At 32.2% G+C, this 16,012-nt stretch overlaps 3 protein-coding genes across 3 annotated transcripts; 2 read left to right on the top strand and 1 right to left on the bottom strand.

Annotated features, from left to right (window-relative positions):
• The first annotated feature begins 335 nt into the window (after window positions 1-335).
• LOC115996730 (probable 2-oxoglutarate-dependent dioxygenase AOP1) lies at window positions 336-2,888 on the top strand. The gene is made up of 3 exons (XM_031236105.1): window positions 336-709; window positions 1,638-1,962; window positions 2,643-2,888. The coding sequence occupies exons 1-3, from the start codon at window positions 336-338 to the stop codon at window positions 2,886-2,888; spliced, it is 945 nt and encodes a 314-aa protein (XP_031091965.1).
• Window positions 2,889-3,066: 178 nt separating this feature from the next.
• Window positions 3,067-4,255, bottom strand: LOC115996731. Its single transcript, XM_031236106.1, has 2 exons — window positions 3,962-4,255; window positions 3,067-3,573 (listed from the first exon to the last, which is right to left on the bottom strand). The coding sequence occupies exons 1-2, from the start codon at window positions 4,106-4,108 to the stop codon at window positions 3,238-3,240; spliced, it is 483 nt and encodes a 160-aa protein (XP_031091966.1). The 5' UTR covers window positions 4,109-4,255; the 3' UTR covers window positions 3,067-3,237.
• A 28-nt stretch (window positions 4,256-4,283) lies between these two features.
• On the top strand, window positions 4,284-11,045 carry LOC115995857 (F-box/kelch-repeat protein At1g80440-like). The gene is made up of 2 exons (XM_031235004.1): window positions 4,284-4,317; window positions 9,884-11,045. Exons 1-2 carry the CDS (start codon window positions 4,284-4,286, stop codon window positions 10,963-10,965), a joined length of 1,116 nt encoding a protein of 371 aa, XP_031090864.1. The 3' UTR covers window positions 10,966-11,045.
• The last annotated feature ends 4,967 nt before the right edge of the window (window positions 11,046-16,012 follow it).

The following is a 16,012-nucleotide window of genomic DNA, read 5'->3' as shown; positions in this document are numbered from 1 at the left end:
TCACCGTAATATATAAATCTACAATTATTATTTTAAAATGGAAATTTGTATGAAATAATGATTTAAAAATTGTTCATCACGGCATATACAATACAAAAATATTATACAATATAATATTTATATATGACGTTTCATAGAAATAATATAATTGTGAAAATATTCCATTCATAAGTCTCCAAAAACAGGTTTTATGCAATGACAAGTGATAATACGCCAATTTGGACATCTTCTAATGAAATGAAAGTTACTTATTAATTTCCCTCCTCCAACAAATCCTATAAATTAGATCCAACTTTTCAGAATATTATAAAAAAAAAGAAAGAAAATTAAATATAATGGGTTCCTTAACACCCTTAAAACTTCCTGTGATTGATTTCACTAAGGAAGACATGAAACCCGGCACAGATTCCTGGGTTTCAGCTCGTCGAGAATCTGTGTCGGCCCTTGAAGAATATGGCTGCTTTGTAGCATTGTACGATAAAGTATCATCAGAAGTTCATGAGAGGGTTTTCAAAGGTTTGGTGGAGTTGTTTGATCTTCCTACGAATGTTAAAGTTCAGAATAAGTCCACAAAACCCTTGTATGGCTACGTGGGACAAATCCCAATCGTCCCTCTTTATGAGAGCATGGGCATTGATCATGCGAACACTCTTCAAGGAATTCAGAGCTTCACAAAACTCATGTGGCCTCATGGGAATCATGATTTCAGGTATCATTAATTAGCTAATTCAATTCATCCTTTTATTTTTATTTTTATTTATTTATTTTTTTTTGAGTGACGAGGGAAACCCGCAATCACTATTTGAGAGTATGCGTGGTGTACTGTAAGTCCTGCCTTATGACCGTAGCCGACAAAGCTTGAACCAAAGGGTGGTAAATCAGTCTGGGTTTTCCATAGCAGCTCAAGCCAAGAAAGCCAATAGCCGCTTCTATGAGAGTCGAACTTGTTAAGTTGTGGTAATTAATAGTTGGACCAAGAAAATTAATAGGCTGCTCCACTTTATCTTGTGACCCTAATCGGAAAAAGACCAAGGGAGTAAACACCGGTTGTCTATAGTTGACTAGTTCAGACCACAAAGGCCCACTATTATATTCCCACAAATTAGAGTCAAACTTATAATATTGTGGTTACCAAGTATGGCTACGTGGGACATACTTGGTATGGCTAGGACCAAAGGGTGGTAAACAACACCAGTCTGGGTTGCTCATAATTAACAGCTGATCAATCCAAGAAAGCCAATAGCCGCTTCTACGGGAGTCGAACTTGTAAGGTTGTGGTAATTAATTGTCTGGCCAAGAAAATCAATAGGCTGCTCCGGCCACTTAGCCTTGTGATCTAGTCGGCAAAATACCAAGGAGGTAAACCAATCTAAACCGATTGTCTATACTTGACTAGTTCAGACCACAAAGGCCAACTATTATATTCCCATAGATTAGAGTCAAACTTATAATATTGTGGTTACCAAGTAAACAAGCTGACCAATTTGACTATGATTGCCGGCCTCTTCCATCAATTCATTTGTTTAGAACTGTACTAGAAGACGTTATTTCATGTTTGTTACATATATTAATTACTTTCTTTGAATTGTCAACTTGAATACCAACTAACCATTATATATATTGTTGTGTTTGTACAGTGAGGCAATGCTGGTGTACTCAAAAGTAGCAGCAGAGCTGGAAGAAATGGTGGTGAGGATGGTGTTTGAGAGCTATGGCGTAGAGAAGTATTATGAATCCCACGTTAAGTCTGCGTGTTATCTGGCAAGGGTTATGAAGTACAGAGAAGCCCAAGAGAATGAACCTAAATTAGGGTTTGTCTCCCACACAGACAAGAGTTTCATGTCCACAATTTATCAGAATTGCAATATTAATGGGTTGGAGATCAAGACTAAAAATGGTGATTGGTTTGGTGTTCAGCTCTCTCCTTCTTCCATTGTAGTCATGGCTGGTGATGCAATTATGGTATGCATGCATGTTCCTTATTTGTTTTATGATGAGTAAGTCATATGTGACACAGTCTTGATCGATCAATTGAGACGTATAATAATTTTTAGTTAAAATGTAATAATTTTTTATACACTCATAAAAAATATTACATTTTAACTAAAAAAATAGGTGAGCAGATCAAGACTTATTCTTGTTTTATTTGGATTTATTTTTGGACACTTATCAAAATGATCTCATGAAATGGTGTATGAATTATGATCTACATAAATAGTCAGAAACATAGGATTTACAGTAAAAATTAAATTTTGACCAACTTCCTGACCACTTTAAAAATGTTAAAAAAATATTTGTTACTATTTTCAATCACCAATAGAAATTAAAGTGGCCAGTAGGACCAATGGCTATCAACAATGGTGAAAAAAAGCTGAATACTTTTCTAAATTTCTGTCTACTTTTTAGATAGTTGGAAAAGATAGTAAAAAATTGACCAATTTTTTAAAAAATAAATCTCCTCAGTCAGGTCTCGAGGGTAAGAATGGATGAAAAGGCCCTCCCGATTGGAATGCAATCTTTTAGAATATATACCGTGTTTTTTTAAAAAATATTTTTATTGTTTCTTTAAATATTATTTGTTTTTTTAGAATATAATATAATTTATATAAAAATAATAGAAAAGTGAAATGTATTTGGAGCAGGCATGGAGCAACAACAGAATAAAGTCTCCCCATCACAGAGTGATGATGGAAGGGAAAGGTCCAAGATACTCTATTGCTCAGTTCTCCTTCATGGAAAAAACCATGATTCAAACTCCCACTGAACTGGTTGATGATGATCATCCCTTGCAGTTTAAGCCGTTTGATCACCTCCATTATCTCGACTTTTTTAGCAAAGAGGAGAATCGCAGACTCCCCTGTGCTCTCAAGACTTATTGCGGTGTTTAACCTGCTACACTATAGTTATTCTCGACAATAAAAATCTTGTCTTATCTATAAATATGTCTATTTCAAAGTATTGAAGCATTTTGCATGTGTAGTTGAAATTTCTTTGATAAGTTAGACTTATAATTAAGTAAGACAACTAGCAAATAAAGGGAAAATTGTAATTTACACCCTTCATGTATAGACCAATTATAAATGTCACCCCTCAATTCTAAGTAGTATAAATGTTGTTCTTGAATCGTCTGAAAGTGTAGGTCCATATATCGTCCCTCCCCATTATAAATGTTGCCCCTATACACACACTTAAACAATTAGGGCCTTAGGGGCAACATTTATACCACTTATAATTGGGCTATACATGAGGGCATATATAAATTACAATTTTCCCATTACAATCAATCATAATTAACATCAAAAGAGAAAACTTCATCAAGATGTTTAAAAGGCAAAACAATGAAGTAGTAAGCTTGAATTGCAGTAGTACCTCTGTTCGGTGCTCAAAATCCAAAGGGAGATTGTGTGGAGCAGCATCATTATTTATCTCTTTGGGTCCTGGAATAATACGTTGGGCACGCTTCGTGGTAGAAGGCAATGATCTGAGTGCACCACAGCGTGCAAACCCTGATGCCTTTGCCTGGCGAGTAACATATCCACGGCAGACAGTTTGAGTACTCAGAGAGGAAAATCCCTAAAATAAACCATGAATGAACAGTTAGTTAACATAAAGTTATTTCAGTAGCTATATTTCTGGCCGGAGATAATGCAGCAATTTAGAATCTGGCATTTAATTTGTGGGGGCTGGGCTGGCAATATCAACATAAAGAACTATATATGGATTGAATTTAAGAAATATGACTGTCAATTTCTCAGAGCATAAACTTTAATTTTGGAATTGAACCATGAAGAAGCTCATAATCAAATTCCACCAAACCCTCAATAATGCAAGGCTCAAAAGAGCTTACCAAAGGGATCTGATCTGCGGTATCTGTTTTTAGTCTAATATACACAGAATGCTTGATATATATATGCAGAAATTCCGGCATTGATGCTAGAACAGAAAGGAAAGGGGGTTTTACCGGAGGTGGCGACGGCGGCGGCGATGATGGTGAAGGTTGTTTGGGTGAAATATCCAGCAAATCCTCCATTATTCCTACTCCACCTTCAAGTCCACCCCTCTTCCTGGACGCCGCACCTCTGCCTCTTGCCCTCATTCTCTTCGACATTTTTGCTCTCTCTCTCTCTCTCTCTCTTTCAAGTTTCAGGCAAATGATAAACGCAGAGAACGAAAGAGAAATCGGTTTTAAATTTCTCCGTCGAATGATAGATGTAAAGAGAGAAGGGAAAGAGGAAACGAGTTTTACGTGTCACCATCTTTTTTCTTCTTCTAGCTAAGCTTCAATGGTGGCAGTGGCAGTTCCCAGATACATTGCAGGTACTAAAGATATGAGGGTAATTATTCCACCAATCCACCCAATATTTTCAAATTTCAAATACAGCATCTCTAGTAGATGAAAAATGTTACTTATTTGATGTAGGTCGGTTTTGTAATTAAACTTTGGATATATTTTGTTCACGGCTTTATACATCAGGAATGAAAATTAAAATTATAGTTAGTATTCAGTTGACAACTTTTTAAAACACAACTATGAAATTTAATTATTCCTTCAATTAAAAATCTCATTTTTAAATTAAAAACGGGTATCATTCCATCTTGTTGGTAATCTAATTTTTGAGTTTGGATTAGTGCTTTTAGATTTTTGTTTTCATTTTTTTTGTTCATATTGGTATTTTGGATGCTATTACATTATGATCAATTGTCTTAATTTTTTTAAAATTTTTGTATTGTTAAAACCTTTATTCTCATTATAGGGTTATACATAACCAACTATCAATATTAATAATCATTCCAATTACACCCCTCCCGAGCATGCAAAATACTTTCACCAAAACTCATTACCAAGTGTTTCATTCCCATTTTGATTCCGATTTTCTTGTGTGAACAAGGGCGTTTGATTTGAAGGAATTACAATTTCATTCCCACTTAATTCATAACTAATTCCAAATGCAACTAAGGGTGTGTTTGGTAACCCCGAAAATCATTTTCCGGGCTTTTAGTGTTTGGTAACATCCGGAAAATGTTTTTCGTTGACCACGTAAAATGAGCTCATTTTTCTGAAAAATGGCTTCGTGCGACGTTTTTTTGATATATATATATATATATATATATATATATATATATATATATATATATTTGTACTTTTTAATAAATATTATTAGTTTATATATTTTTATATTTTAAATAAAATAAGAAAATTATATAATTATACATTTCTACTCATTTTTCGGAAAATGAACCAAACATACACACAGACAGTTTTCCAGAGTACATCCAAACACCGAAAATGAACTCATTTTCCAAAAAATGACTCATTTTCCATAAAACATTTTCCAGAAATCATTTTCCTGCTTTTCAAACACACCTAAATTCCTTCGTTTGGTTGGAAGGAATTGCAATTTCACGGAATTTAATTCCCTCATTTTCATGGAATTATAATCTCATGGCCACCCCTAGGATTTTAATTACATGGATTTTATGAAGAAAAAGGGATAATCTTGAGACAAAATTACTCCATTTTTAAACCTAAAATTGATGTCTAACCTTCCCTTCTAAATTATAGCGTATATTATTCTTTGGCTTCCCTTTGTGTATGTTCATTTAAATCTTTATATGCAAAAACTATTCAAAATTTGCATTCTTTATATGTAGCAACTCTAACAATTTATGAATTAATTTGTTAATTATAAATGATAATAATAATAATAACAATAATAATAACAACAACAACAACAACGGTCATTTTGGACTTTATACTGCTTATTCCCTCTCAATTCTCATGTATATCAAACATTGGAATTGAAATTCCTAGTAATTTTATTCTTGCAAACCAAGCATTGGAATTTAAACTCCCACATTATTCCACATTATTCTTTTCCCATAGAATTGCAATTATTTTTCCCACCTAATTCCTTTCCTCCAACCAAACACCTTATAGTAAATACTACATCCGTCCCATTTTGGTTGTCTGATTCGTTTAACGAGGCTTGACTGAAGTTATTTTTAATCTAATTTTTCATAATATTAAATTTAGCATTACTATTAAACACAAAAAATTATATTTAAAAATAAAAAAAATTACTAAAGAAAATAAGCAATAAAGAAAGAATTAATTTGGCCAATGAATAGTAAATATGACAGGTAAAATGGGACAGAAAGAGTAATATATTATGTGTAATATGTACATGATTTGATAACTAAAATACATAATATATTAACGATATAAGAGCAACCTCAATTTGATTTTTTTTTTTGGATGGTGTCAAGCCATGTAGACGAGAGAGGAACGAGAAAAGAGGAAAATGTAGTAAACAAAAATGGAAAAACAAAATTCTAACAAAAAACAAAGATTATGATATTCATGTGCCCAGCTGGGCGCAGTTAGTGCACTGAACGCGCCCTCTCAGTCTGTACTACACTTTTATTCTCATTAAATGGACCGCACAAATTTTTTATTTGTAGGATAAAAAATATCAAAAAAATCCACCCTCATTTGTTGAAAAACTCCATCTTGACTTTTTTTTTTTTTTTTTTTTTTTTTCAAATTCTCCAAAAATCACTAAAATGGTTGCTCTAAGGATTGAATTGAGATCTTTTGGACAATTTACTTCAACTTTTGAATATAATATATGTGAGGAAAAAATAATAAAATAAGAACTATATATCATATGGAATTAGACCCTCGAACAAAAAAATTTCAATTGAACTATTAAATCTGTTAAAATAGTACAATTATCATTTTTAACATGTTAATATATATATGTGTGTGTGTGATCTAACTATTAGTTTAGTTTTTTAGTTGAGACGAATGAAGCACATTTTTCAATTATGATTTAATCTAGCGTTACCTAGTACAAAATGAGTAATAATAAAACCATAATTCACTTCTATGTTGCTTGGAACTTGTCAGAAGTAAACAAAGCATGCACATTCTTCAATTATGTGTATTTTGTAGAATTCCATACTTCAAATCTTTAATTTTATCCAAATGCATCTTGTTCGTTAGTTGGGGTGTGAGAATCCAAGTAATTGTTCTGTTTTTTTTTTTTTTAAACCAAAAGCAACTTCATTAATAATCAAGCACAACCAAATTAGAAATACAACTCGGCGGGATATAATCTCAAATCGTAAGGACAAGGTAAGAACCAGCCACCCATGCAATTAAATATTTTATCTAATTAATTATATTTTATATTTTGTTATAAATATTTTTACATTTTCACCCCACTCAAGTATATTTTTGGGTCCAACAGTAACTATCATTTAATCTATCAAAAACATTCTATTGAATTTATAATGTATTTTGTATTTTAACCTTATTATATATGATTGTTTGATATTTTGTCATTGACATATCTAACATAATTTAAATTTCTCCCTCACTCAATCGATTTTCTGCCTCCATCCCTGTATGTAGGCACATGTTCTCACCTAAGTTATCCCTTATATGAATATCATTTAAAAGATCCCGATTGAATTTTTTTAATGATATACTTTTATATATTAATTTTATTTGTACAAAACGAAAAAAATTAAATTAGAAATAAAAACTTAAGGAGAAAAAATATGAATCTATTGGAGGCATGTTGCTATATATATCATGTTTCGTCTATAACTATTGTATAAAATATGTATTAAAACCTTTAAAAAATTCTTAGAATTTGTCTATAAAGAATATATTCAACCATGACTTTTAAAGACTTTAAAGAGATGTGTACTTAATCAACATTTTTTTTTAGGAAAAAGTGTCAAATAGGCCACTGAACTTATCGCTTTTGTGCAATTGGGCCATTGAACTTAAAAAGTGTGCAATTCAACCATCAAACAAGCAAAATTTGTGCAATTGGACCATTTTTACAAAAAAATTTAATTTAATTTGAGTTAAAAACATTTCAATATTGACTCCCAACTAGTATGGTAGAAGAAAATGCCACTCTTAATACATATATGTTAGTAATATAATTGAATTTACTATAAAAGTTTTGTAAAAATGGTCCAATTGCACAAATTTTGCTTGTTTGATNATCAAACAAGCAAAATTTGTGCAATTGGACCATTTTTACAAAACTTTTATAGTAAATTCAATTATATTACTAACATATATGTATTAAGAGTGGCATTTTCTTCTACCATACTAGTTGGGAGTCAATATTGAAATGTTTTTAACTCAAATTAAATTAAATTTTTTTGTAAAAATGGTCCAATTGCACAAATTTTGCTTGTTTGATGGTTGAATTGCACACTTTTTAAGTTCAATGGCCCAATTGCACAAAAGCGACAAGTTCAGTTGCCTATTTGACACTTTTTCTTTTTTTTTTTATAAACTTAAAGTGATGAATTTTTAATGATTTTCATATAATTTCTTTTCACTTTTGTAAACATTTTATAAACTTTATGGAAGTCTATATGTCAAATATTTATCGACTTTTACTGACTTTTAAATACTTTTCATAGAGTTTCTACAAGTTGGATTCGACATAATGCCATATTCTAAAAATGGGATCATAGTTATTTATTAAGATGTGATGTCCAGTCTAGTAAAACTCTATTTAACCAAAAGTATTAATTGTTACCAAAAAAAAGTAGAGTATTTAATGTTTTGGGGAAAGTTTTTTTTTTTTTTTTTTTTTTTGGAAAAATAGGGGGGAAGTATTTTTTTTTTTTTTTAAATAGGGGGAAGCATTTAATTGTTGATTTTAACTAGTACTGTCAAAGCGGGCAGGGCCGTCCTAATAGGCCCGCCTCACTACGGGCCTAAATTTTAGCGGGCTTTTGCGAGTCAGCCCGTTAGGCCCGTGGGCTAGGATACATACAATCCTAACCCGTCCCACACTGGTTGGCGGGCCCCGCGGGCTTTTTGAGTTTGCTTTTATTTTTTTTAATTATTATTATTAAACACATGATCATGAATATATATTCATGTGTACAATGTGTGTATATATATATTTATATTAAAAAACAAAAAAGGCGGGTCGGCCTTGCGCGGGTCGCGGGCCTTAGCGGGCTAAGTCCGTTAGGCCCGCTCTTTCGCGGACCATCTTCTTTGTAGCCCTAACTTGCCCCACCGCGGGGTCGGGTGCAAGCCAGCCTGCGGGCTTCACCCCACTTTGACAACCCTAATTTTAACCATGAATCTTGATTGATTGAGAGATTTAAAAATTATTTTTAATTTTTAATTTTAATAATTTAATATTTTTCTTCATAAACTCTTTCTTTTTTTAAGAACTTAAATGTACTTTTCTTTCTTTTTGTACAAATAAAATTAACATATAAAAACATATTATTACAAAAATCTAATTGAGATCTTTTAAATGACACTGATATTTTTTTTATATATATTTTTAATTAGCTGCTACAATTACACTGATAGTGATTTAATATAATTGTAGTTTAATTAAAAATAAAAAATAACATTATTTCTATTTTTTTAAATAAAAAATCATTTAAATTTTTTTAATGACATATTTTTATACTTTTAATTTTATTTTACAAAATAAAAAATATTAATTTGTTAAAAATTTATAAGGTGTTTTAATCTTAACTAATAAGTAAATAACTAGCATGATATCCATATGATATACGATTAAAAGTCTGAATTGAATACAAAGTCTAAATTAAGTAATACTTTACTTTTTTATTTTGTTTAGAAGTTTAAATTAAATAGTATTAGGATTTGTAAAAATTTGAATGGAATAATTCCAAAGTATAATAAAGTTTATAAAAGTTTGGATCCTATACAACTTAGAATTCGACAATCCTAACAAAGCTACATTGGTGTTGGCCCCAAAGCTTAATAAAGACGCTATTTATTGTTTCCTTTCATCTTCAAGAACCCAAAATTCTCAAATTTAATAATCTGAAATTCTACTCCGATCATCCTTAGCTTTTCTCTGTGTTCTTTCAATGGAGATAATTCCCGGTCTTCCCAACGACGTAGCTTTTGAATGTCTTATTCGGATTTCTTTTGATCAGTTTCCCAAGGCTGCATCTGTGAGTAGAGCATGGAACGCTGTGATTAAGCAGCCGGAGTTTCACCGGCGCCGGGAAGTTTCGGGTCTAACCCGACCCGTCATTGTCATGGCTCAGTCAATGGACGGTTTAATCAAATCGAATCTGTTTAAGGTTTACCGGCTCACGCTATTTGAGCCGGTGAAAAGGCGTTGGCGCAATTTTCCGCCGATACCGGAGATGGTGGAAGGGATGCCGGTGTTTTGTGGGGTCGCCGGGATTGGGCCGGAGCTGGTGGTGATCGGCGGGTGCGACCCGGTGACGTGTCGGGTTCAGAATTCAGTTTTCATCTACGACTTCATATCCGCCACGTGGCGGCGCGGCGCCGATATGCCCGGCGAGGATCGCCTGTTCTTCGGATGCGCGACGTCGGAGGAGGACGGGACAGTGGTGGTCGCCGGCGGACACAACGGGGACAACATGTCACTGAAATCAACGTTGGCGTATGACGTGGCAAGGGACACATGGACGACGTTGCCCGACATGTCAATCGAGCGAAACGAGTGCAGGTGCGTGTTCCATCGTGGCAAGTTCCACATCCTCGGCGGCTATAACATGGACACACAAGAGGACTCTAAACAACCCGTTGAAACACTCGACCTTGTCACCCGCCAATGGCGGATAATAAACGACACAGTCACAGACTACGCGATCATATCAGCGCAGGCTACCTATGTAGAGATTGACGGGGTAATATACACAATCAAGGGAAGACGCGAGATGGTTGCATTAGAGGACGCCACATGGGTGTTCGTCTCGCGGGTCCCAAACAATACAAGCCGCGTGGCATATGTGACAGGGTGGCAGGGGAAGATGATGGTGATTATTGAAAATGCAGAAAATGGCAGAGCTAAGAGAGCTTATGTGCTGGAATTGAAGACTAAGAAATGGACCAAAGTAAAAATCCCAAGTGAGTTTCGCGGCTACGTTGAATCCGGTTGTTGTATACACATCTAAAGGGAGCAATTTTTGTCCTTAAAATTACACTTTTATTTTTAATACATACATGTCTTAGATGATTGAGATTCAATATGTTACATTTCATGTCTAACAGTACGTTTTGAAAAGAAAATATATGGTTTCAATGCAAAGTGATCGAAAATATGACATTAAAAAAGCTATCCATTAAATGTGGCAAAAATAATTCTTGAGAATTAATTGTAGAATTAACCAAATAGTTGTTTGACTAAAGTGGAAATAAGTAAAGTTAAGTAAGCCAACTACCATGTAGTGTGATGACATCCGGTTATTTGGTAGGAGCTTTGATTTTTCTTTGGGCGATACTATCATGTAAAAAATCATGAGTATTTAAAAAAAAAAGAAGTAAAATTGATAGATATTAAATTATCCAATTAAATCAGAGGTATTCCATCAAAATAAATGTATAATATACTTTTTAGAGTTTTAGTCCCTTGTTAATTGAAACTAGTAATCTTTTCATGCTATGCATGAAAAAATGAGAGAAACTAAAATAATCTTTTAAAAAATAAAAACTTTGGGCGTTTGGTTGGAGGGGATTTGAATTCCATTCCAATTCCATTCCAACTTGATTCTCACTTAATTCTGAAGGTAACTAATTCTCACTTAATTCTAAAGGTAACTAAATTCCTTAGTTTGGTTGGAGGGATTTACAATTCCACAAATTGCAATTCCCTCATCTTTATGGAATTAGAATCCCATGTCTCCCCTAGAATTTTAATTCCATGGATTTTAGGAAGAAAAAAATAGAATTCTATGACAAAATTACCCCTCTTTTTTTAACCTAAAATTAATGCATGACCTTCCCAACTTTAACTTTAATCAAGTATGCTTTCTCAAAAACTCTAAAGATGATTAAGATGTTATATTATTTTGGTGTGTGAATATGCAAATGGGTCCAAGAAATACTTGTCATATAAGATGATTAATAATAATAATAATAACAACAACAACAATAATGAGCATTTTGGACTTTATATTACTTATTCCCTTTCAATGCCCATGTATACCAAACATTGGAATTGAAATTCCGAGTAATTATATTCCTGCAAGCCAAACATTAGAATTTAAACTCCTACTTTATTCTCACATTATTCTTTTTCCATGGAATTACAATTTCTTTCCCACATAATTTCTTCTCTCCAACCAAACACCTCGTTAGTGTGTATATATACACACACACAAAATGTACTATTTAGTATTTACTAAATTACTAGTGTGTTTCAAAACGTTTGAGAATTGGAATATATCTTCTTCTTTTTTTTTTTTTTCATTAGAATTCAATTATTTCACTATAAATTTGCACTAAATAGAATTTGTTTATAATTTCAAATCTATTTAAAAGTCTTACTCAAACTATTGTGGTCAAGCGGCATAGCTGTTACCCTCCCAAGTAAGAGGTCACAGGTTTGAACCTCAATAGGGGCGTTGGTTCTTTATAACAGAGTCAATACTCTCACTTTTAGTCCTCTTACTTTTTGTTTCTAGCCACCTATAGTCCTTCCTTTACAATTGGACATCTAATGTCATTTTCTCAAGGGCAATTCAGTCATTTGGTCCAAAATTTAGTGTTAACAAAGGAGAGCAGAGAATAGGGTTTCTTCAATTATTCTGATGAGGAAACATAATACTTAATACATTAATTATGAAATGATTGAATTGTCCTTAAGAAAATGACATTAGATGTCCAATTGTAAAGGAATGACCATAAGTGGCTAGAAACAAAAAGTAAGGGGACTAAAAGTGGTTGATTTAAAAGTTGAGGACTAAAAGTGGCGGTGTCATCAAAGTCGGAGGACTAAAAGTGGTTGATTTAAAAGTTGAGGACCAAAAGTGACGGTGCCATCAAAGTCGGAGGACCTCCACTGGTATTTACTCTATCCAAAAAAAAAAAAACTATTTAACCGTTCACATGCTTTATGTTTGGAAATAGACACAATATTAGTGCAGTTTCACTAGCTATAAATTTGCGCCAAATAGGGATTTGTTTATAATTTTAAATATACTTAAAACTCTCACCAAACTATTTTTCCGTTCACATGCTTTGTGTTTGGAGATAGGCACAATATTAATGCATTATATTTTTAATATTTATAATGTCACAAAATTTGTCTATCGATTGTCTATGAATCAATTTTTTCGTCTATCAATTTTTTATTAAGTGATTTTTTAAAATCCAATCATAACAGTACATACACAGACCAAAAAAAAAAAAAAAAAAAAACTTTTTGAGGAAAATTTGCTATTAAAGATTTTCATTATATATGTATATGGGTCACCAGTTATGGCTATTATTAAGTTTACATTTTTTTTTTTTTGAGTACTACTGACTCTGTTACAATGTAGTATCTGTTCATAGCTACTTTTCTCAACCTAATGAAGCACGAAGAGTCAACAGTTGCCTCCACTGAGACTCGAACCCACTCCCAGATGATATCTGCAATCAATTGAACACAGAAGAGTCACGACAATTTGGAAAGGAATGAAATTAGTTAATCGTATTTTTTAGTACTACAAACTCTGCGGTTCCACCACTTCCATCGCAATCAGACATTGATTCCATTGAGACGCCCTATTCGGAAAGGTGCACATTTTTTCCTTACTTTGCCTTTTTTTTTTTTTTGTCTTCCTTTCTCACATTTCTACTGTGTCTATACCTAAATCCACTCGTGAGGTCCTTGGGGTTGGCGAAAAGCTATGAGTCAATGCCCCACTGGAGTTTGAACCTGAGACCTCCTCACCTCCCATTTAGGAGAACCACAGATATGCCGCTGGACCACAAGATTGTTATTTATACATATTACTAGAATTTTGTATGCGCGAAAGTTCATGTCCAATATTAAAACATTGATAAAATAAATAATTAAAAATTATAATTTGAATTATATCTACATAAATAATATATGTATTTTAATACTATTGATATATCATTCATAGAAATTTAATAATCAACCATTAAATTTTTTTTTGTTTGAGTACTATTGATTCTGTTATAATGTAGTATTTGTTCATAACTACTTTTTCAACCAAATGAAGCACCCCCCCCCTCATGTGGGGGTGCAACCGGGTGCCACTAGACCACAAGGTCTTTGGCTAATCAACCATTAAATTAATTATATAATGATTTTAATAAAATGATAATTAAACAATATGATAGATATAGGTGTATGGTAATAATGATGGAGTTATCAATGCTAGAATTAAAAAGTGACGGAGTTATAACGGTGTAAGGGTAGTTTTGTCTAACAAGATTGTAGTAGGGACAATATTGTCTAATAACATTAAAGTGTACAATATTTAAAATAAAATGTATACCTTTATTAGCATACAAAAAAAAAGGACATAAATCAATGATAAAACCTTGATTTAGACTTATTATATTTTCAGATAAAGTATTTATGCTATTTAGGACTTCTATATAGGATTTCCATAACCGTTTGGTTGACGGAATCTTAGTTTACCTCAGGTAATAGGTTTACTCTAAGAAGGTAATGCAAAATTTTGGGAATATTGTGTTTGGTTAAAGTTGTAGGAATATAATATTAACTTGTTTGGTTGAATGTTATATTTTAGGTTATATTACTTTAATTACTTAAATTCCCCCCTAGAAATTAAAAGGTGTAAATTGCAAGTCTAATCACATCCATAGAAATGAGTAGAAAAACTCCTTGATTATTGTAAATAAATATATTTACACGTTAGTAGAAGTATTATATCATAATAATAATGTCTCTTCATCCTTGACAATATTTATGTCATTGTAATTGTATTATCATTATTGTTAATAGTTTGTGTAGCTTAGTTGGATGAACTCCAATAGACCTATCTTATCTGGATTTTATCATCAAGAAGTGCATATCTTTAATTCAAACTATATGTAGTGTGTCAATTCTTCATGTTTTGAGATGGCGAACCTTGTAACTCATACTTTAGCTAAGATTTTAGACTCTTAGTTTTATTCGAGCGATCCTAATTGTACTCAGAATTTGTGTGTTACTTATTAATCTACTTTTCCTTTGTTTTCTTTTTTTAAAAAAAAAGTAAAATAAAGTAAATAAATAATTTCCAAATGGCCAGTCAAAAAGTAAAAAAGAAAAAGTAAAATATTCCAAATAGTTATTATTATGAAAAGGAAGAAAAGTGGATTTCTTGTATATACAAAATCAAGATTATTATTGGAAGATGGATGGAATAAAGTTGGTTATTCTGCAGAGTATTGGATTATTCTCTCACTCACAAAGTCACAAGTCAAAAGCTGCTTTCCAAATATTTTATATATTTTTTTCAAACAAAACCAACAAGCTAAGTTAAAATATGATTAAATTTTTTAAAGGATATAGTGTGATATTGTGTGGCACTGTAAATTATACTCTGTAATAAAAATACTTGGTATGATTTAAGATAATCGTGATAGATAATCAAGAGAAAATAATGAATGAGCGTAAGAATGAATGGATATGTGGCACATGAATTAGTTTCTAATTTGTGTAGTTACATGTATATATGTTCTGTAATTTTAATGTTCAAGTGAGTGTGTACAAATGTCAATTGTAACTGAGCACCTGTGCTCGTAATACAATTGACACTTGCACACATCTCACTTGAATTTTGAAATTACAGAATATGTATGTAACTATACAAATATAATAAATTAGAAACTAATTCATGGGAGATGTGTTCAAGTGAGGCGTGTACAAGTTAAGTATCAATTTTGTTAAAAAAATTCAGAGTTGGAAGTATCTCAAGGTAATAATAATACGGAGTAATAATAATTAGGGATGACATCATCGCATTTTTGTGGCTAATTAATTTATAACAAAGTTTCAATAGTGTTTTTTTCTTTTTTTTGAAGGGGGGGGGGGAATAATAATAATAATAATAATAATAATAATAATAATAAATGGGTGCATGTTTAGTGCATTTGCGGTGCCCGCTAGTCGCTAGGCGCGTTTAATCAATTTTTTTTTCATCTTTTTTCTAGCCACTTGACAAGGAAAAAAATGTGTACTATTTTAAGGATGCTCTC

This window comes from Ipomoea triloba, chromosome 11 (assembly GCF_003576645.1).
Source record: "Ipomoea triloba cultivar NCNSP0323 chromosome 11, ASM357664v1".
Taxonomy (NCBI): domain Eukaryota; kingdom Viridiplantae; phylum Streptophyta; class Magnoliopsida; order Solanales; family Convolvulaceae; genus Ipomoea; species Ipomoea triloba.
Note: the sequence above shows the minus strand (reverse complement) of the source record. Positions and strands in the feature narration are given on the sequence as shown.

Coding starts and splice junctions, on each gene's coding strand:
- LOC115996731 (XM_031236106.1), bottom strand. CDS start 4,108: ATGTCGAAGAGAATGAGGGCAAGAGGCAGAGGTGCGGCGTCCAGGAAG. Junction 3,574..3,961: donor CGCCGCCGTCGCCACCTCCG/GTAAAACCCCCT, acceptor GGTTTATTTTAG/GGATTTTCCTCTCTGAGTAC.
- LOC115996730 (XM_031236105.1), top strand. CDS start 336: ATGGGTTCCTTAACACCCTTAAAACTTCCTGTGATTGATTTCACTAAG. Junction 710..1,637: donor CATGGGAATCATGATTTCAG/GTATCATTAATT, acceptor GTGTTTGTACAG/TGAGGCAATGCTGGTGTACT. Junction 1,963..2,642: donor TGGCTGGTGATGCAATTATG/GTATGCATGCAT, acceptor TATTTGGAGCAG/GCATGGAGCAACAACAGAAT.
- LOC115995857 (XM_031235004.1), top strand. CDS start 4,284: ATGGTGGCAGTGGCAGTTCCCAGATACATTGCAG. Junction 4,318..9,883: donor AGTTCCCAGATACATTGCAG/GTACTAAAGATA, acceptor GATCATCCTTAG/CTTTTCTCTGTGTTCTTTCA.